General features: G+C 53.5%; 2 protein-coding genes across 3 annotated transcripts; both read left to right on the forward strand.

Annotated features, from left to right (window-relative positions):
• Positions 1-3,745: 3,745 nt before the first annotated feature.
• Positions 3,746-6,054, forward strand: LOC130249641 (C-type natriuretic peptide-like). The gene is made up of 3 exons (XM_056484644.1): positions 3,746-3,844; positions 5,211-5,501; positions 5,748-6,054. Exons 1-2 carry the CDS (start codon positions 3,746-3,748, stop codon positions 5,481-5,483), a joined length of 372 nt encoding a protein of 123 aa, XP_056340619.1. The 3' UTR covers positions 5,484-5,501; positions 5,748-6,054.
• A 93-nt stretch (positions 6,055-6,147) lies between these two features.
• On the forward strand, positions 6,148-11,708 carry GAPDH (glyceraldehyde-3-phosphate dehydrogenase). 2 transcript variants are annotated; one of them, XM_056481778.1, is made up of 13 exons: positions 6,148-6,428; positions 7,499-8,046; positions 8,560-8,603; positions 9,159-9,258; positions 9,392-9,498; positions 9,584-9,674; positions 9,801-9,916; positions 10,033-10,114; positions 10,247-10,398; positions 10,497-10,575; positions 10,806-10,889; positions 11,040-11,137; positions 11,405-11,708. In XM_056481778.1, exons 1-13 carry the CDS (start codon positions 6,407-6,409, stop codon positions 11,472-11,474), a joined length of 1,593 nt encoding a protein of 530 aa, XP_056337753.1. In that variant the 5' UTR covers positions 6,148-6,406; the 3' UTR covers positions 11,475-11,708. The 2 variants fall into 2 exon arrangements, with proteins under 2 accessions (XP_056337753.1, XP_056337837.1); XM_056481862.1 differs by lacking the exons at positions 6,148-6,428; positions 7,499-8,046 and adding an exon at positions 8,061-8,235.
• Positions 11,709-14,898: the final 3,190 nt, after the last annotated feature.

The raw sequence follows: 14,898 nt of genomic DNA on the forward strand, positions 1-14,898 counted from the left end.
ACCAATATAGGTATGCTCCAACTCCAGAGCACGCCAGTAACCACAGGACAATCAGGTGAAATACAAAGATCAGAAAGCTACAGCGATATTGTCCCTCTCCCTTCCTTTCTGATAAAATACTCAGGAGGCAAAGGTAGCAGCTGCAGCATTGATGGTAAATACAACAGAGCCATGCACACCATACGTGATTCCGTCACCACCCACAGGGTATGACACTCACATATGGGATAAAAAAAGGAAAGGACAGCATATATGGATGTCTGCCCAGGCTCAAGGTTTTACAAGCAATAAATCTTGTAGATGTGAGATAATATGTTGCCAGTACTGCAGTAGGGGAGATATGAATGGGTGGATAGAGGAAGTGGCCATAAAACTTAAGCATTGGCTCACCTTTCAGCCATAGTTTTCCACTAAAAGTGGTTGAACTTTTTCCTTCAGGAGATCCACACAGTCACCTTTCTGGAAGGAGGGTTTGGCAATCAGTGACTGGACTGACACGCTGTCTCCTTTGCTGCTTTGCAGTCAGTTCTTTGCTCAGTCTCAGACACTGTACTGCCTGGGCAAATGAGTGTGAAAAGTCAGTGCATGAGAGCTCTGATTGGTCCCTTTCTGCAGGTTGTTCAGGTGGAGCATCCTCCTTACTGTCCTCTCCTGATAGAGGAAAAATTAGTAGTCCTGTGTCATGGGCAAAGGAAGTCCTGAAGAAAGATGAGGCAAAGCCCAAGAGGGGTTTGGGCAGCTACACAGCGGCTACTACCTTAAGTAGATACTTGCTGCCCTTCTATTCCTCACAAACATAATTTGGTGGCTGCCACAATGACCATAAATCACTGCTGAAGGAATAATGCCACTCCCTTGCTCCTGAGGCAGTGGGATTACTCAGTGCCAAGATCAATGGTGTTTCCATTCCCTAGGGATTCCTGACCATGGTTGCTCTGAACTCCTACAAATGGTACCAGTGGAATAATGTGAATATGGTACACTTTCTAGAGCCTGCAGTAACCATCATTCCTTTCTATCACCTTGGGCCAAGGGGTGTTCCCTCAGGGTACTTTGCTCAGTTCCCAGATTTCCCAGTCTCTAGTTGTCCTGCCCCTTTCCTATATAAGCAACTGTTTGTAGAAGGCTGATTATGATTCAGGAAGAGACCACTTTTCTGGTCTTGCAAACTCTAGAGTCAGTGCCTCAGCATCCAAAGGGGAAGGGTTTTTATAAAGGAAACTTGTTAGCATGAGAGAGGAAAAAAAGACAATAACCTATTTGAGTCTGAGAAAACTGGGGCAATCGAGGACTTGTCTGCCAAAGCCTTTTCACTTCACAGTCATTGCCAGGACATGTCACAGTAACTATTCAATTCTACTGCAGTCACAGCAAGGATCTGGGACACAGAGAAGCAACAACAGCACCTGAGTCACTGAGCACCTGCATTTTATCCAGGCTTTGGAGGATTTGCAAGAACTTAGAAGAATCTGCAAGAAAATTTGCAAACTTTCTGCCTTCTCTGAAGCTTCTTGCTTGTTATGGGAGAATGATGGCTCTTTCCCTCTTGCCTGCCCCAGCTCTTGCTGAACCCAAGGAGAGCACTTGTCATTTGAGTTCTCAGAGCCTGTCCACCCCTGCAGGGCTCAGTCTTTGTGCAAGTGAACTGGAATTTTGGAGCAGTTGCAAACACATTTCTGGCATTTTTCTTGCAATATGGGGGCCACCCCATTCAAGGGATGCCAGATCAAAACAGTTGCTACATTTCATATCAAAAGCAAAGCGTTGTTGCTTTCACACTTGCTTTTCATTCAGGAAAGGACTGGTTCTGACTCGTGTAACTGGTGTGTTCCAGCGGAGCTGCTCCTGCCGGCAGCAGGAGTGCTCGAGCACACTGACTCAGCTCTTTCTGGATGGCCACATGTGACTGGGGAGTACAGAACAGCATCCTCTGGGACACCTTGCATGCAGCATGAACATGTGCTTACTTCCTGTCCTTCCTTTCTTTTCCATCCCTCTGACACTTTCACACCACATGGCTCTTTACATTACTGCATCCAGCACAAGGAGGGGCTGGCTGTGCACACACATCCCATACCCAGTTTGTGCCCACCCCATCTGAATGCCCACGTGGGTGTGTGTCCCATGACTGTCCAGCTGTCAGTCCCCTGTGCTTTGTAGATTCAAAGGCTGGTATGAAAGTAATCATGTTTCCCACAAAATGTCTCCGAGGGGCCTTGGGAGCACCTCCATGTGCTGGCAACAGGAATACCAGACAGGATCACTAGAGAATCACATTGCTCTGGACACAGCACCAGCCATGGGTTGCAGCCATCAGCTGAAGCCAACAAAATTGGATGTTCACAGCTGTGTAAAGCACTGCTTCCAGCATCAGTGCTCCAGACTGAAGGCCCATACTCACTTCTCAAGAACTGGATGCAAAATGCTCATAAAACTTTCTGTCTCTTTGGGCAGAGAAGAAATGGACCCACAAACCTGCATCTGCAAGTGCAAAATGCCTGGAAGGAAGAAAGGGAGGGAAGGAGGGAAAGAAAGTCAGAACAAATATCTGAACTGTGATTTTTGTTATATCTGGAGAAGACTTTTTTCTAATTTTCTTCTTTCTTTTAAAAAAAGTAAACAAAAGCAGGCAGCAGAACACATCCTGTCAAGTTGTGACCCGACTGTTTTGTGCAACAGTAGTGAACAAAGGGAAGTTCAGCGTGTTGTTAAACTCTCCCAGCACATCCACTGCTAATCCTGTATGGGGTACAGTTCCTCCATTCCTCTCCCCTGACAAGCTTTGCAGATTAGTTTCTGTCTTCACATCCAGGCTGACTTCTGCACCCTGATCTCCAGACACTGACCTCATTGCCTTGTTCAGCTGGTGAGAAACTACAGTAAAATGAAAGGGGTAAACAAAGTGGGGGGAACTAATGGCCAGAAGATTTAGGAGGTAGGAATCTGCTCCTTGCTATCCTGCTCCCATTGTGTGCCTGAGCTTGAGAAAGTGCAAGCTGAGTCTCGACAAGCTCTTTTCTGTGACGGTTCCTCTGGAAACTCAGCCCATTCCTCCAGATGGTGACTTGGGACAGACAACCTGCAAATTATATGCCAAATAGTACTAGACCCACGCTCCTGTCACTGCTACAAATTCTGTATAGTACTGGAATTCACCCACCTTCTGCAGCAGGAGCTCTTCATTCCCAGTCCAACTGTCTCACCAAGATATAAATATTAAAAACAAATGCCTGTGTTGTCACGGAGCTGAATTTGTGTCCACTCTGCACAGCCAGCAGTGTGCCTACCTCTAACAGCTGCAGTTCATGCTCACACTGATTAGAGAAATAGCATTAACAGCAATCTGCCTATGAGGACTATGTTCAATACTCCTACACAATGCAGCCTTCAATATCCTCCTTTTAGGATGTGTTTCAAAGTGTCACCCCATCCCTAACTCTGAAAGACACCTCCAGGTCCTGGCCAGCAGCAGCTCTACTCACATTTGTCTTCCCAGACACTCAGTAAACACCTTTGTGTCCTTTTTCTTTAGAGGAAGGGGTCTTGCTGAGCTCACCCTGAAATATATCACCCTGGACAAAAGGGCTGAAAGGTTAAGGAGCTCTAGGGGGTGGTTCATCAGGGAGCTGGGGCCAGTTGCCTGCCAGAATGAAAGCTATAAAGGCAGAAAGGGGCTAGGGACCACATCCAACACGGATGCTGTGAGTCCTGCCTTGCCTTCCACCAGCCCTGGACTAAAAAGAAGATGCTGGGGCTTCAGTCATGGCCTTGCTCATTTCTACTCTTCTTGGTTCTGCTCTCTGCCAGCGTTCAGACTGTGTCCTTACCAAGACAGAGGCTACAGGTACGAGGGAGTGGAAGAGAGCTGAGGTTGATTTCAGGAGGGGAGGAGGACGGGAGGTTGTGTTTGAACCTCGAATGAGAGGTGGTTCCAATTCCAACTACAAGGAGGCTGTTGTTGGTCCTTGTGGCACTGTCCCCTTCAACAGTCTTAGCTCTAGGGTGGCTTTATAACCCAGACCCTAAGGAGCACCAGCATTTCAAGTCAGGAAACAGACAAAAGCTTTTTAGTGCTCTGCAAAAGCTTTTAACAGTGAAGAGCCTGGCCTTTCCTAAGCCCACTCTGTGTCAGCAGCCACCAGATATTACAGTCATATCTCTCATAATGATCTGATGTTTCAGAGGGAAGATGCATCCTATTAGGTCAGGAGTTTTGCTCCTAAGCTCAGTACTACGCCCCCTTAAAGACCCTCTTTAAGGCCAAGAGGCCTGTCAGGATGCCAGCTAAGGGCTTCTTCGCCTGAGTAAATCTTTTATCCTCAGCAACTACAGCAATAATATTTTTGGCTTTCAAATCTAGCCAGCTCCCTCTTACCCAAACCCTAACCTGAGCCCCAGCACCTTGCCTTTACATTACCCTGGAAAAGCCACAGGGAAATAGTCAGGACATGAACTAAAATCACAAGACTGATCCTGCTATGACTCACCACTTTCACTCCTCGCTGAGGATGCCTGTGTCCGCTTCAGTTAACTTGCTTCCACAAAGAGCTGCACAAAGGCATCCTCGGCCTTAGCTCAGCATCCATGTGAGAGACAGATGTGGAACGGCTCCCACAGGGTGGTTGTCTGGGCAGCAATCCCATGCCTCCATTGCACCAAACACAGCCCCCAACCCTTGTCTCCCAGCAGGGCTGAGGGTTTACAGTCAGTACAGCTAGCCTAGAGGATTTCCAAGAGATGGGGAGTACCTCTTCTTCACATCTGCTTTGCTCCTGCCACTCCCTCATTTTTTTCAGTAGGTATTTGAGGCAGGACCATCCTTCCCAGCAGTCCTCTAGAAAAAATGAAAGGAATATAGCAGCCTGAGCACGCAAAGGTTCTCAGCATCCACAAAAGGAGCAAGGACTGAAGAGTACCCTTGCAGATCTGGGGCAGGGCAGGATGTGTGTATGGTTTTACAAGAGCAGGGCAATCTGCCTGCAGGCAGAGCTCACAGCAGCTGTCTGCCTGCTGTTTTGGACAGCAAAGTCATTTCAGACAGTGGGAGCTGCTGGTCAAGCCCTTCCTTCTGCAATGTCACCAGCACAGTGCTGTGAGCACTTTAATGTCCTGCCTGAGCCCTCAGGAGGGAATGGGCAGTGGGTACTATGGGGTACAAGGCTTATCTCCAGAAGCACAGGCATCACGCCACTCTCCTCCATTTATCTCAGATGCTCCTTTCACGACTGCTGCCCCTGGAGCCCGAGTCCACGCTGACTGAAGAGGACACGAAGGAGGGGTCCAGCTTTGGTCCTCAGCTGCTCTCCTCCACTCTCCCCTTCATCCCATCTGGGGCTAGAGCTGTCCGTCCATCCCTCTGGCGCAAGAACCTCGCCAGTCGCAAGTGGGCACTGCCTGGAGATTGGGCCTGGAAGGCCGTGCCCAGGGGTTGCTTTGGGCTGAAACTGGACCGAATCGGGACCTTCAGTGGTTTGGGGTGTTAGCTTTGGAGGGTCTCCGAGGTGAGAGGGCCAAGACTGTGGGCTCGAGCAAACGGGAAGGGAAGCAGTTCAGGGCAGAGTTGAGTGCACAAACAGCGAGGGGATGGGGCAGTGGGGCAGGGTGTGGGGCCCCCGCCTGCCAGCTGCCGGGGCAAAGGCCGGGACCGGGGACGGCCCGTGCTGCCAGCGCGGTGCTGGGGCCGGGCCGGGGCGAGAGCAGGCGGGCGGGACGCCGCTGGGCGGCTCACCAGGCCCGCTTCTCCGCAGCCGGAGGCATGCAGCCTCGGGAACCGGCACGGCTCGGGACCGGCACCGACCCGGGAACCAGCACGACGCACCGCTGCGCGAAGCTCTGAGGCTCCCGCCCCGAAACAGGGAGGCTGCGGCAGCGAGGGAGCGGCGCGGCGCTACGAGAAGGAACTGCCCGGCTCCGCAGCTGCCCCCGCGGCCGCGGAAGCCCCTCTCCGCCGGCAGCTCGCCCCCCCCGCTCCCCGTGCCCGTAATGAGGACTCGCTCATTAAACAATCTGTACTAGTCTGCCGCGTCCGCGCTCGGCGGTGGCTGCTCCCGGCCGCGGGGCGGGCGGGAGGCGGTGGCAGAGCCCGCCCGGCGCCCCCGGCCCCACGCGCGGGGCCGTGCCGGGCCCTGCCGCCGCCGCCGCCATTCCGCGTGGGGCGTGCGGCACGCGCGGCTGCGGCGCGGTGCGGCCGGGGGGGCGGACACGGGTGAGGTATCGACCGGGCACGGGGCACAAGGGCCGCGCTGGCTCACCCCGGCCGCACTCTGCCCCCGCAAGAGCAAACACTGGGGCCTCCTGTTTGCGCTGCAGCTTCCCCCGAGAGCCCGCCTCGGTGGGCTGCGGCTGGGGCACCACCGACCCCGGCACGAGTTCGTAACCCTGCTGCTGTGCCCCGCGAGCCATCACCATGTCCTGGCCTTTAAGAAAAGGTTGTAACCTCAGCTGGGTCTAAACTTAGCCACCAGCCCCTCAGCAGCACCGGGAATAGCAGTTGTATAAGGAGAGTAGGGTTACGTTTGAGCGGCATGACCCCTTTCTGGTCTCCCATCCCAGTACCTGCGTGGTTCCCCGAGCCTGCCCAACCCCTCCCTTATCCTCAAAGCCCTGCTCAGCCGAATAGCCAGAGGGACATTCCATCTCCCACCACCCCACCCGCTCTGTCAGTCCAGATTTGCATCTCCTCTGTTCCCACACCTTCCTCAGGGATGGGAGATTTGGGATTTGTGCGTGCTCTGGGCGTTGTACCTAAGGCGGGCTTGTCCCGCCGCACCTGCCCCGCACGGAGCCCGGGGATGGAGGCGGCAGGGCTCGGCGAGCATGGGGGGCAGGGAGCCGGGCAGCGGCCATGCCAGGAGCGCTTCCTCCTCGCAGGCAGCCAGGGAAGGCGGGCCGAGGCGGCAGACGAGCAGGATTTCCGCCGTCACGTCCCGCGGGCAGCGGCAGCAGTGCCGCAGTGCCTCATTAAGATGGTGCTCACGCTGCCGCCCGCGGCCTGCCGGGGCAGGGCCCGGCCAGGGGCCCTGTCCAGAGCACGCCTGGATAAACCCACCCAGAGAGGGGTCCCAGCCTGGAGGAGGGAGTACTCTCAGTTAGTAACTCCCGTGCCGGGGGAATGGGGGACGCCTGGAAGCCCGCTGCTCCCTTGGGATGACCCCAGCATCCCTGCAGTCCCCTTTACCCTTGCAGCCTTAGGCTCATGGAATGTTAAGGTGTTGGAATAGACCTTAAAGATTATCCAGTTCCAACCTCCTTGCCACGTGCACGGACGCCTCCCACTAGAGCAGGTTGCTAAAGGCCTTATTCAGCTGGCTTGGAACACTGCCATGGTTGGGGCATCCACAGCCTCCCTGGGCAACCTGCACTGTGCCTCATCACCCTCACAGTAAAGAGCTTCTTCCTAATACCCATCCTAAATTTCCCCCCTTTCAATTTGTATCCATTACTCCTTGTCCCATCACTACAGTTCCTGACGAAGAGTCCCTCTCCGGCTTCCCTGTAGGTCCCTTCGGATACTGGATACTACTCCATTCAAAGGGGCATAAGCTGCAGCCGGGGCGGGCGGCCACCTGCCCTTTGTTACCAGATGAAAGCAGCGCATACCATCCTCCGGAGAAGCAGCGAGGCCGGCGGGAGCAGCCCCTGACCGGCTATCACCCGGGGGCCCCTCCCCGCCTCCTCGGGCAGGGGCGCAGCCGCCCATCCCCGCCCTGGGGACAGCTCCCCACAAGGACCGGTGCACCTTTCACCACCGCCACCGGCACCACCAATCCCCTTGGGGTGGCTCGACGGGAGGGGGATCGCTACGGACCCTCCGTTCCCGGCGCGGGGCCTTTGTTAACGGGGGGCGGCGGGGCGGGGGAAACAGGGGGGGTCTTCGTCTGCCGCACCCGCAACACGGGCGCACGTAGCCCGGTCCGGCCCCCGCGCTGCCATTCGACGGCGACGCGGCGGGGCGGGCCCCCGCCCTACCCTCACGCGGCTATAAAGGGCGGCGGAGAGGCGCTGCGCCACCTTCTCACTGCGCGCCGGGCGGTTCGGAGGCAGCAGGTAACGGGCGGGGCGCGGGAGATGTGCGGGGGGAGAGAGAGGCGGCGGGTGGTGGGCATGTGAGAACCCTCTCCCCACACAAGCACACCGCCCACCGGCAGGGGGTGCGGCAGCCCCCGGGCGGAGCGGGGCCGCGTGGCGGCGGGGCCCACGGGCACAAAGGCGGCGCGGCGCAAAATGGCGGGGGTGGTGAGGCGAGGAGGGATGGGGGTCTGAGGGGGGATGGTCGCCGGAGGAGGAGGAGGGGGCGGATAGTTGTCGCGGGGGGGAAGGCGGGTTAGTCGCCTGGGGCGGGGGAGTGATCGCCGGGGAGGGTGGGGCAAGCTCGGACCGTGCGCGCCCCCCTCCTTCGCCCGATCTCCGCGCCCCCCTTCACCACCACCCGCCCGCGCCCTCCCCCCCCCCCCCCCCCCCAATAGCCGTCCCCCCCTCGGCGCGGGCGAGACGTTAACGGGGGCGGGGGCGGTTGTAGCCGGTTCCCCTCATGCCCCTACCGGTGGTTTCTGCCCGCAGGAACATCCCGAAGCGGCAAAGATGGTGAAAGTCGGAGTCAATGGGTGAGTGCGGGGCCGGCGGGAATTCGGGGGAGGAAAGGAGGACAAGGTCGCCTCAAGGGCGCGGGGGAAGATTTGGGGGGAGGGAGAGGTTGAATCCCGCCGGTCCCGCTCCGCCGGCGCTCCGGGGCAGAGCGGTGCTGCTGACTCATTTCTCTTCGGATTCGCGGTGATTCACTCCGGAAGGGGCTGCCGTTGCCCGGCTGCCCCAGTTTCCCTCCTCATTCCCGGGGATCCCTGCAGCCCCCCACCAAAAGGTCTCCAGGTGGATCGTATGTCGATGGCGGACCCGGGGATGTGACCTTCTCGTGCGGGGCTGAGGAGTAACCGGATCCCCGGGGCTCTCAGTAAATTTAGCGATTGACCTTTCCGGGGCGGGGGTCGCTCTTAATCTTTAACCGGGGTGCCTTGGCCTTTGGACGAGCTGCAGGGCTCCCTCCCACCCACCGGGCAGGGAGCAGTGGATGATCCTGAGGGAAGGCTGCCAAGGACTGCCTCCCATGCCCAGCTGGGCTGGTTCCCTCTTGTGCCTCCTCACCCATGCGTTTCTCTCTCCAGATTTGGCCGCATCGGCCGCCTGGTCACCCGGGCTGCTGTCCTTTCTGGCAAAGTCCAAGTGGTGGCCATCAACGATCCCTTCATTGATCTGAACTACATGGTGAGTTGCTTTGCAGTGCCCCCTCTGGGCCTTTCTGAGTAGGGCTCCTCTGGATTTGTTCTAGTAGCTTCCCAGGGTGTTGGAGGATGATGGCAGCCTGGGTGCCTGCCTGACCTTACACTCTCTTTATTAGGTTTACATGTTCAAATATGACTCTACTCATGGCCACTTCCGGGGCACTGTGAAGGCTGAGAATGGGAAACTTGTGATTAATGGGAATGCTATCACCATCTTCCAGGAGTAAGTATCTTTTTCCCTATTGCCCCTCTGGAGATTGAAAGCAGCTGTCTCATGGAGCAGCTATTAAAATTTTGTCCCTCCTTAGGCGTGATCCCAGCAATATCAAGTGGGCAGATGCTGGTGCTGAATATGTTGTGGAGTCCACTGGTGTCTTCACCACCATGGAGAAGGCTGGGGTGAGTATGCCACAGAGGCATAGAAGAAAAGGGGCACATCACCGTGTACGGGGCTGCGAAGAAGAGATCTGAAGAAGCAAGCTTGTAAGGATCCTGAGTTATGTAATCTCTTACCTCTCTCTTCAGGCTCACCTGAAGGGTGGTGCCAAGCGTGTGATCATCTCTGCCCCCTCTGCTGATGCTCCCATGTTCGTGATGGGTGTCAACCATGAGAAGTATGACAAGTCTCTGAAAATTGTCAGGTAAAGAGAGAGGAACATGCTTTCTGGCCTGGAGCTGTCACCAGTTGCCAGGGGTCTCACTTCACCTCAGTGGAAGTGTTGCCTCTGGCTGATGCACTTTTATCTCTCTACCCCAGCAATGCTTCCTGCACTACTAACTGCCTGGCACCCTTGGCCAAGGTCATCCATGACAACTTCGGCATCGTGGAGGGTCTCATGGTAGGTCTGCAGTTTAGTGCTGAGGACGGTGACCTAGATCTCTTGTGTGAGAGGGAAAGCATCTGTACTCCCCATGGGATGCTCTTTCTGGAGAGTATTGTCTGTGTTCATACTCCCGTCCTCTTTCTTCAGACCACTGTCCATGCCATCACAGCCACACAGAAGACAGTGGATGGACCCTCTGGGAAGCTCTGGAGGGATGGCAGAGGTGCCGCTCAGAACATTATCCCAGCGTCTACTGGAGCTGCTAAGGCTGTGGGAAAAGTCATTCCTGAGCTCAATGGGTGAGTGTTGCCGCTTCTCAGGTGTCAGGAGAAGGCAGAACATTCCTAGGCTGGCAGAGGAGTGCCAGATGTTCCTTGCTGACTCGCATCTCTTCCAGGAAACTTACTGGAATGGCTTTCCGTGTGCCAACCCCTAATGTCTCTGTTGTGGACCTGACCTGCCGTCTGGAAAAACCAGTAAGTATTGTGGATGAGATCCTAACAGCTTCCAGGTGTTCCCCTGCTTTTTCTAAGCTCTGTATTGCACCTGGAATTGCCCTTTCTGCATCTATTGTGCCCTGAAGATGTGATCTTTGTGAAAAGAGCCACCTCTTGGGGTGTTCCCATGTGTCTTCTCCCTCTCCTGTTGTTGCTGATGAACACTGTGTGAGTTGGGATCTGAGCATCTTGGATGTGTCTCTCCTCAGGCCAAGTACGATGACATCAAGAGGGTAGTGAAGGCTGCTGCTGATGGGCCCCTGAAGGGCATCCTGGCATACACAGAGGACCAGGTAAGGGAACGCCGGCTCTCTTGGCCTGTGGTTATTGGCACTTGCCTCATTTCTCTAAATGACTTGAGGCAGCTTTGCCAGGATCCTAGTTTGGGCACTTGGCATACAGACTGTGAGCAGCCATATGCATTACAATTTCTTCCATTTCAGGTTGTCTCCTGTGACTTCAATGGTGACAGCCATTCCTCCACCTTTGATGCAGGTGCTGGCATTGCACTGAACGACCATTTTGTCAAGCTGGTTTCCTGGTAGGTGCAGCCATGGGAGCCTCGGGGGGTTGGCACAGACAGGTTACAGACTTGGGTGTCCTCTTGGTTATCATTGGTGGATGCACAGACCTCCAGTCTCAACTGTGGAGTGAGATTGCTTCTTGCCCAAAATTACTTTAGTTGCCTTCTTTCTCCTGGAGGGTAGATGGGAGTTCAGTTGTGTGGGATGGGGCAGAGGAGAAGGAGGCATGGAAGAAGGGTGCAAGAAATGGGTCAGCCCTGACAGCACTTGTTTTCTGTCCGCAGGTATGATAATGAATATGGATACAGCAACCGTGTTGTGGACTTGATGGTCCACATGGCATCCAAGGAGTAAGCTGAGCACACAGCCCCCCCTGCTGCCTAGGGAAGCAGGACTCTCCTTTGTTGGAGCCCCTGCCCTTGTTCACCACCGCTTAGCTCTGCATCCTGCAGTGAGAGGCCAGTTCTGTTCCCTTGTCTCCCCCACTCCTCCAACTTCTCCCCGAACCTGGGGGAGGTGGAGAGGCTGATAGAAACTGATCTGTTTGTGTACCACCTTACATCAATAAAAGTGATCACCATCTGAAAAGCCTCATGTGTCTGTCCGGGGCAGATGGGTGGCGGGGCGCATGTATGTAATGAGCAGCTGCAAGTGCCTGTGGCACAGTCTCTGCCAGCTGCAGTGAGGAGCTGGGGAGTCCAGCCTGCTGAGCTGCTTGTTCCACATGGGAGAGCCCACACTTCAGCCTGTGAGCCAAAACAGTGTGGTGCAGTCCACAGCAGGACTCCTGTGTGGTAGGATGGAAAGCAGCTCTGTGGCTCCATCCACCTAACTTTGGATTTGCTTGTCTGATGGATGTATGCAGAATAAAAGTATTGAGCAGATGACTCTTGCATTTGTTTGCTAAAGGGACACAAGAAACAAATTCTCTTTCCCTTCCCTCAGTGAGGGACAAGGAAGATACTTCTGGTGTTACAAGGAGGGTATTTCACTTGCTTTTACCTTTAAATTGAATTGGCTTTGCCCCAGAGGAAATGGCTGCCTAGGGACGTGTCAGAGGCCATCGTCAGCATGGTGGTGGTCAGTCTTAATTCTGGCTTAATTCTGTGCGTAAGGAGGGGCAGTTGCAGTTAAGCTGCTGAGCAGCAAATCTCTGTAAGGTGAGTGTCAGCCCTCTGCCTCCCTGCATTAGTCCTGGAAGCACGAATGCTGCTGGGCAGGGACGGAGCCTTCCATGACCTGTGAGCACTAGGACAGATAAGCGATGCACTGCACAAAATCACGTGGCCCTCCATTTTTAGCAGCTTAATTTAGCATCTCATGGCTGATGTGTTCTCTCCCTGGCAGGCACGGTTGGAGCTGTTTGGACCCCAACTTTAGATCCTGATCTGCATGCTGCAAGGATATAAGCTGGAGGATTTAAACTCTCAGGATCAAGGTATGCTGGACATGGTTTCCCAGAGTCGCTTATCTCCAGCAGTTGGGCTGTGTAAGAATTAAATGTTTGCTGGACTAGAGGGCAATGACTCAAAGTTATATTGCAAAGAGAAGGAGGTTGAATAAACTGCCTCTGGGTAGGAGCTGGGATTGTGAGCAGCTTGTTAGCCCTGGGACAGCAGAAATACTTGGATTACACCACAAATAGCCCCGTCATTGGAGCTTTAGGTAACTGGCGTCAAGTGGGAGCTGCCTGGTGCTGGAGTTCGCTGGAGGCAGCCCTCCCACGGAGCTGGGTTTCTGCTGGGGGGGGCTGTGTAGCCTGGAGACCTGTCAAGATTACAAATGAGTTTTGGGTTGGTCCCATCCTGCCCTTAATTGCTGTGCCTGGGTGCTCTGAATGGCTGTGCTGTGTGCTGCTGCCTGCATATTGTGTGCACGCCAGTCAGCGCCTCACTTGATAATGTGGAAGTGCAGAGGCTATGGAAACACCTCGAGGGGTTAAATGATGGATGTCCTGTTTTCCTATGTAAAACATACTTTGAACTGGGTTAAAAGCTGGAACATTTCTACGAGTCAAGGCTTTTTAGGAGAAAAAACTATGTTTCCTAAGTGAGATAAGGCTACCTGAAAATCAGTAGAGCAACGAAATCTTGTTATTTAACGAGCGTGAGCCCTATCCAACCTGAGATCAAATTGTTCTGAGAATGAGCAAAGTCATACAATCTCAGGGTGGAGGAAGAATATGTGCTCTCAGACCAACAGCTGCTGAGAATGTCCTAAATAAAGGTCCACTCTGCTTTAAAATGCTATTTCAACTCGTTTACAATCTCATCTCTCCTAGAAAAAGTTATATGGTACTGAGGCAAGGAAAGCCAGGCCTTTAAAACATGGTTGGTCCTGTATGGAAACAGGGAGAGAGTGAGTGTGGCAAACTAGTCATGCAGCTTTTGGACTGCCTGGAGGGCTTGGTTTACTCTCTAATATAACCTCCCTAAAATGCACAGCTCTTCCAAATACTTATTTTGCATCCAGACACTGTGCCTGCAGATGGCACCACAGCAAGGCCCCTCTAGACAGATGGAAAAATTAGCTCAGGGGCCAGCTGTCTGAGAACTGCAACTCTGTCCTAAAAAAAACCCCATGCAATTCTTTTTTTTTTTTTTCATCGGTTTGCAAAATTGACATAGATGGCTGTGGATGGCATTGAGATAAAGATGGGCAATCTCCTGTGGCAGCTGCTTCTGTCTCTGGAGAGGAGTTTTCCCCCAAATAGGGGAGTTCTGACAGTGTTTCTAAGGAAAGCAGATAGAAATGCTTGGTCAGGCAAGGCAGGTGCTCAGGCAGACATAAAGAGCCTCTCGTTCAGCAAGGGAGTGAAATGCGATTGTGCCACTTTGCTGGGATAAGAGCAGCCACTACAAGCCAGAATCCATCCTGGTTTATGAGCACCTTGCAAGGGGAAGGTACAGAAAGACACTCCTGGCTAAAGGGTTGACTCCACCTTCTTTGGCTGGCCAGGCACCAGGACTCAGTGTGCAGTGCCATTGTAGGAGAGAGATGCACCTGGGAAAGCTCTCTGGCTGACCCAAGAGACAGCTTCTCTGATGGGCAGCCAACCATTTCTAGGGGTGGTAAGCTCTATGTTTTATTCTCCTTTTCCAAACACAGCTAAGGGTTATTAGCAGTGGTGTTACAGAGAAATTTGGTTTTATGGTAGCTTTGAACAGTTAGAGAAGTTATTTTATACTTCCTTGGCATTTGCACAGACTAGTACACATGCATTGCTTCCCCAAGAAAGGTCCTCAGACCACCTTCAAGTTGAGAGGTCAGCATGAAACTTCAGCATTAAGGAGGATGCCATGTGGTGAAAACCAGCTTGAGCAGATGTGGAAAATAATGAAGTTCACTTGAAAAATCACTAAAACATAACAAAATGCTGACTGTGTAAGCACAGTGAAGAAAGGTCTTGGACATTTCAAACATCCAACTCAGTCTTTGAGCAAAGCAATTGACAAGACCAGGGCAAGGAAGAGGAGATACAGGTCTCTGAAAAACTTACAACACAGTTGCAAAACACAAACATCTTAAAGGATAATGCTTCAACCTCCTTCATAACTGATGCCATTCACAAAATGCAGGTTCATGACTTAGGATATGCAAATACCCTTGCAGGCCTCAGCAGTGCTCACATTTCATCAAAACCAAGCTGCCTACTTTTGGGCAATCACAGTGTGTACATGCTGAAAAAACAAATAATTTATTACTTACTCTTCTGAACTGAGTGTGATCTCTTACTCTAGGACAACTGACTTACCTCCATATATTACCTTACTACAGA

This window comes from Oenanthe melanoleuca, chromosome 1 (genome assembly GCF_029582105.1).
Source record: "Oenanthe melanoleuca isolate GR-GAL-2019-014 chromosome 1, OMel1.0, whole genome shotgun sequence".
Taxonomy (NCBI): domain Eukaryota; kingdom Metazoa; phylum Chordata; class Aves; order Passeriformes; family Muscicapidae; genus Oenanthe; species Oenanthe melanoleuca.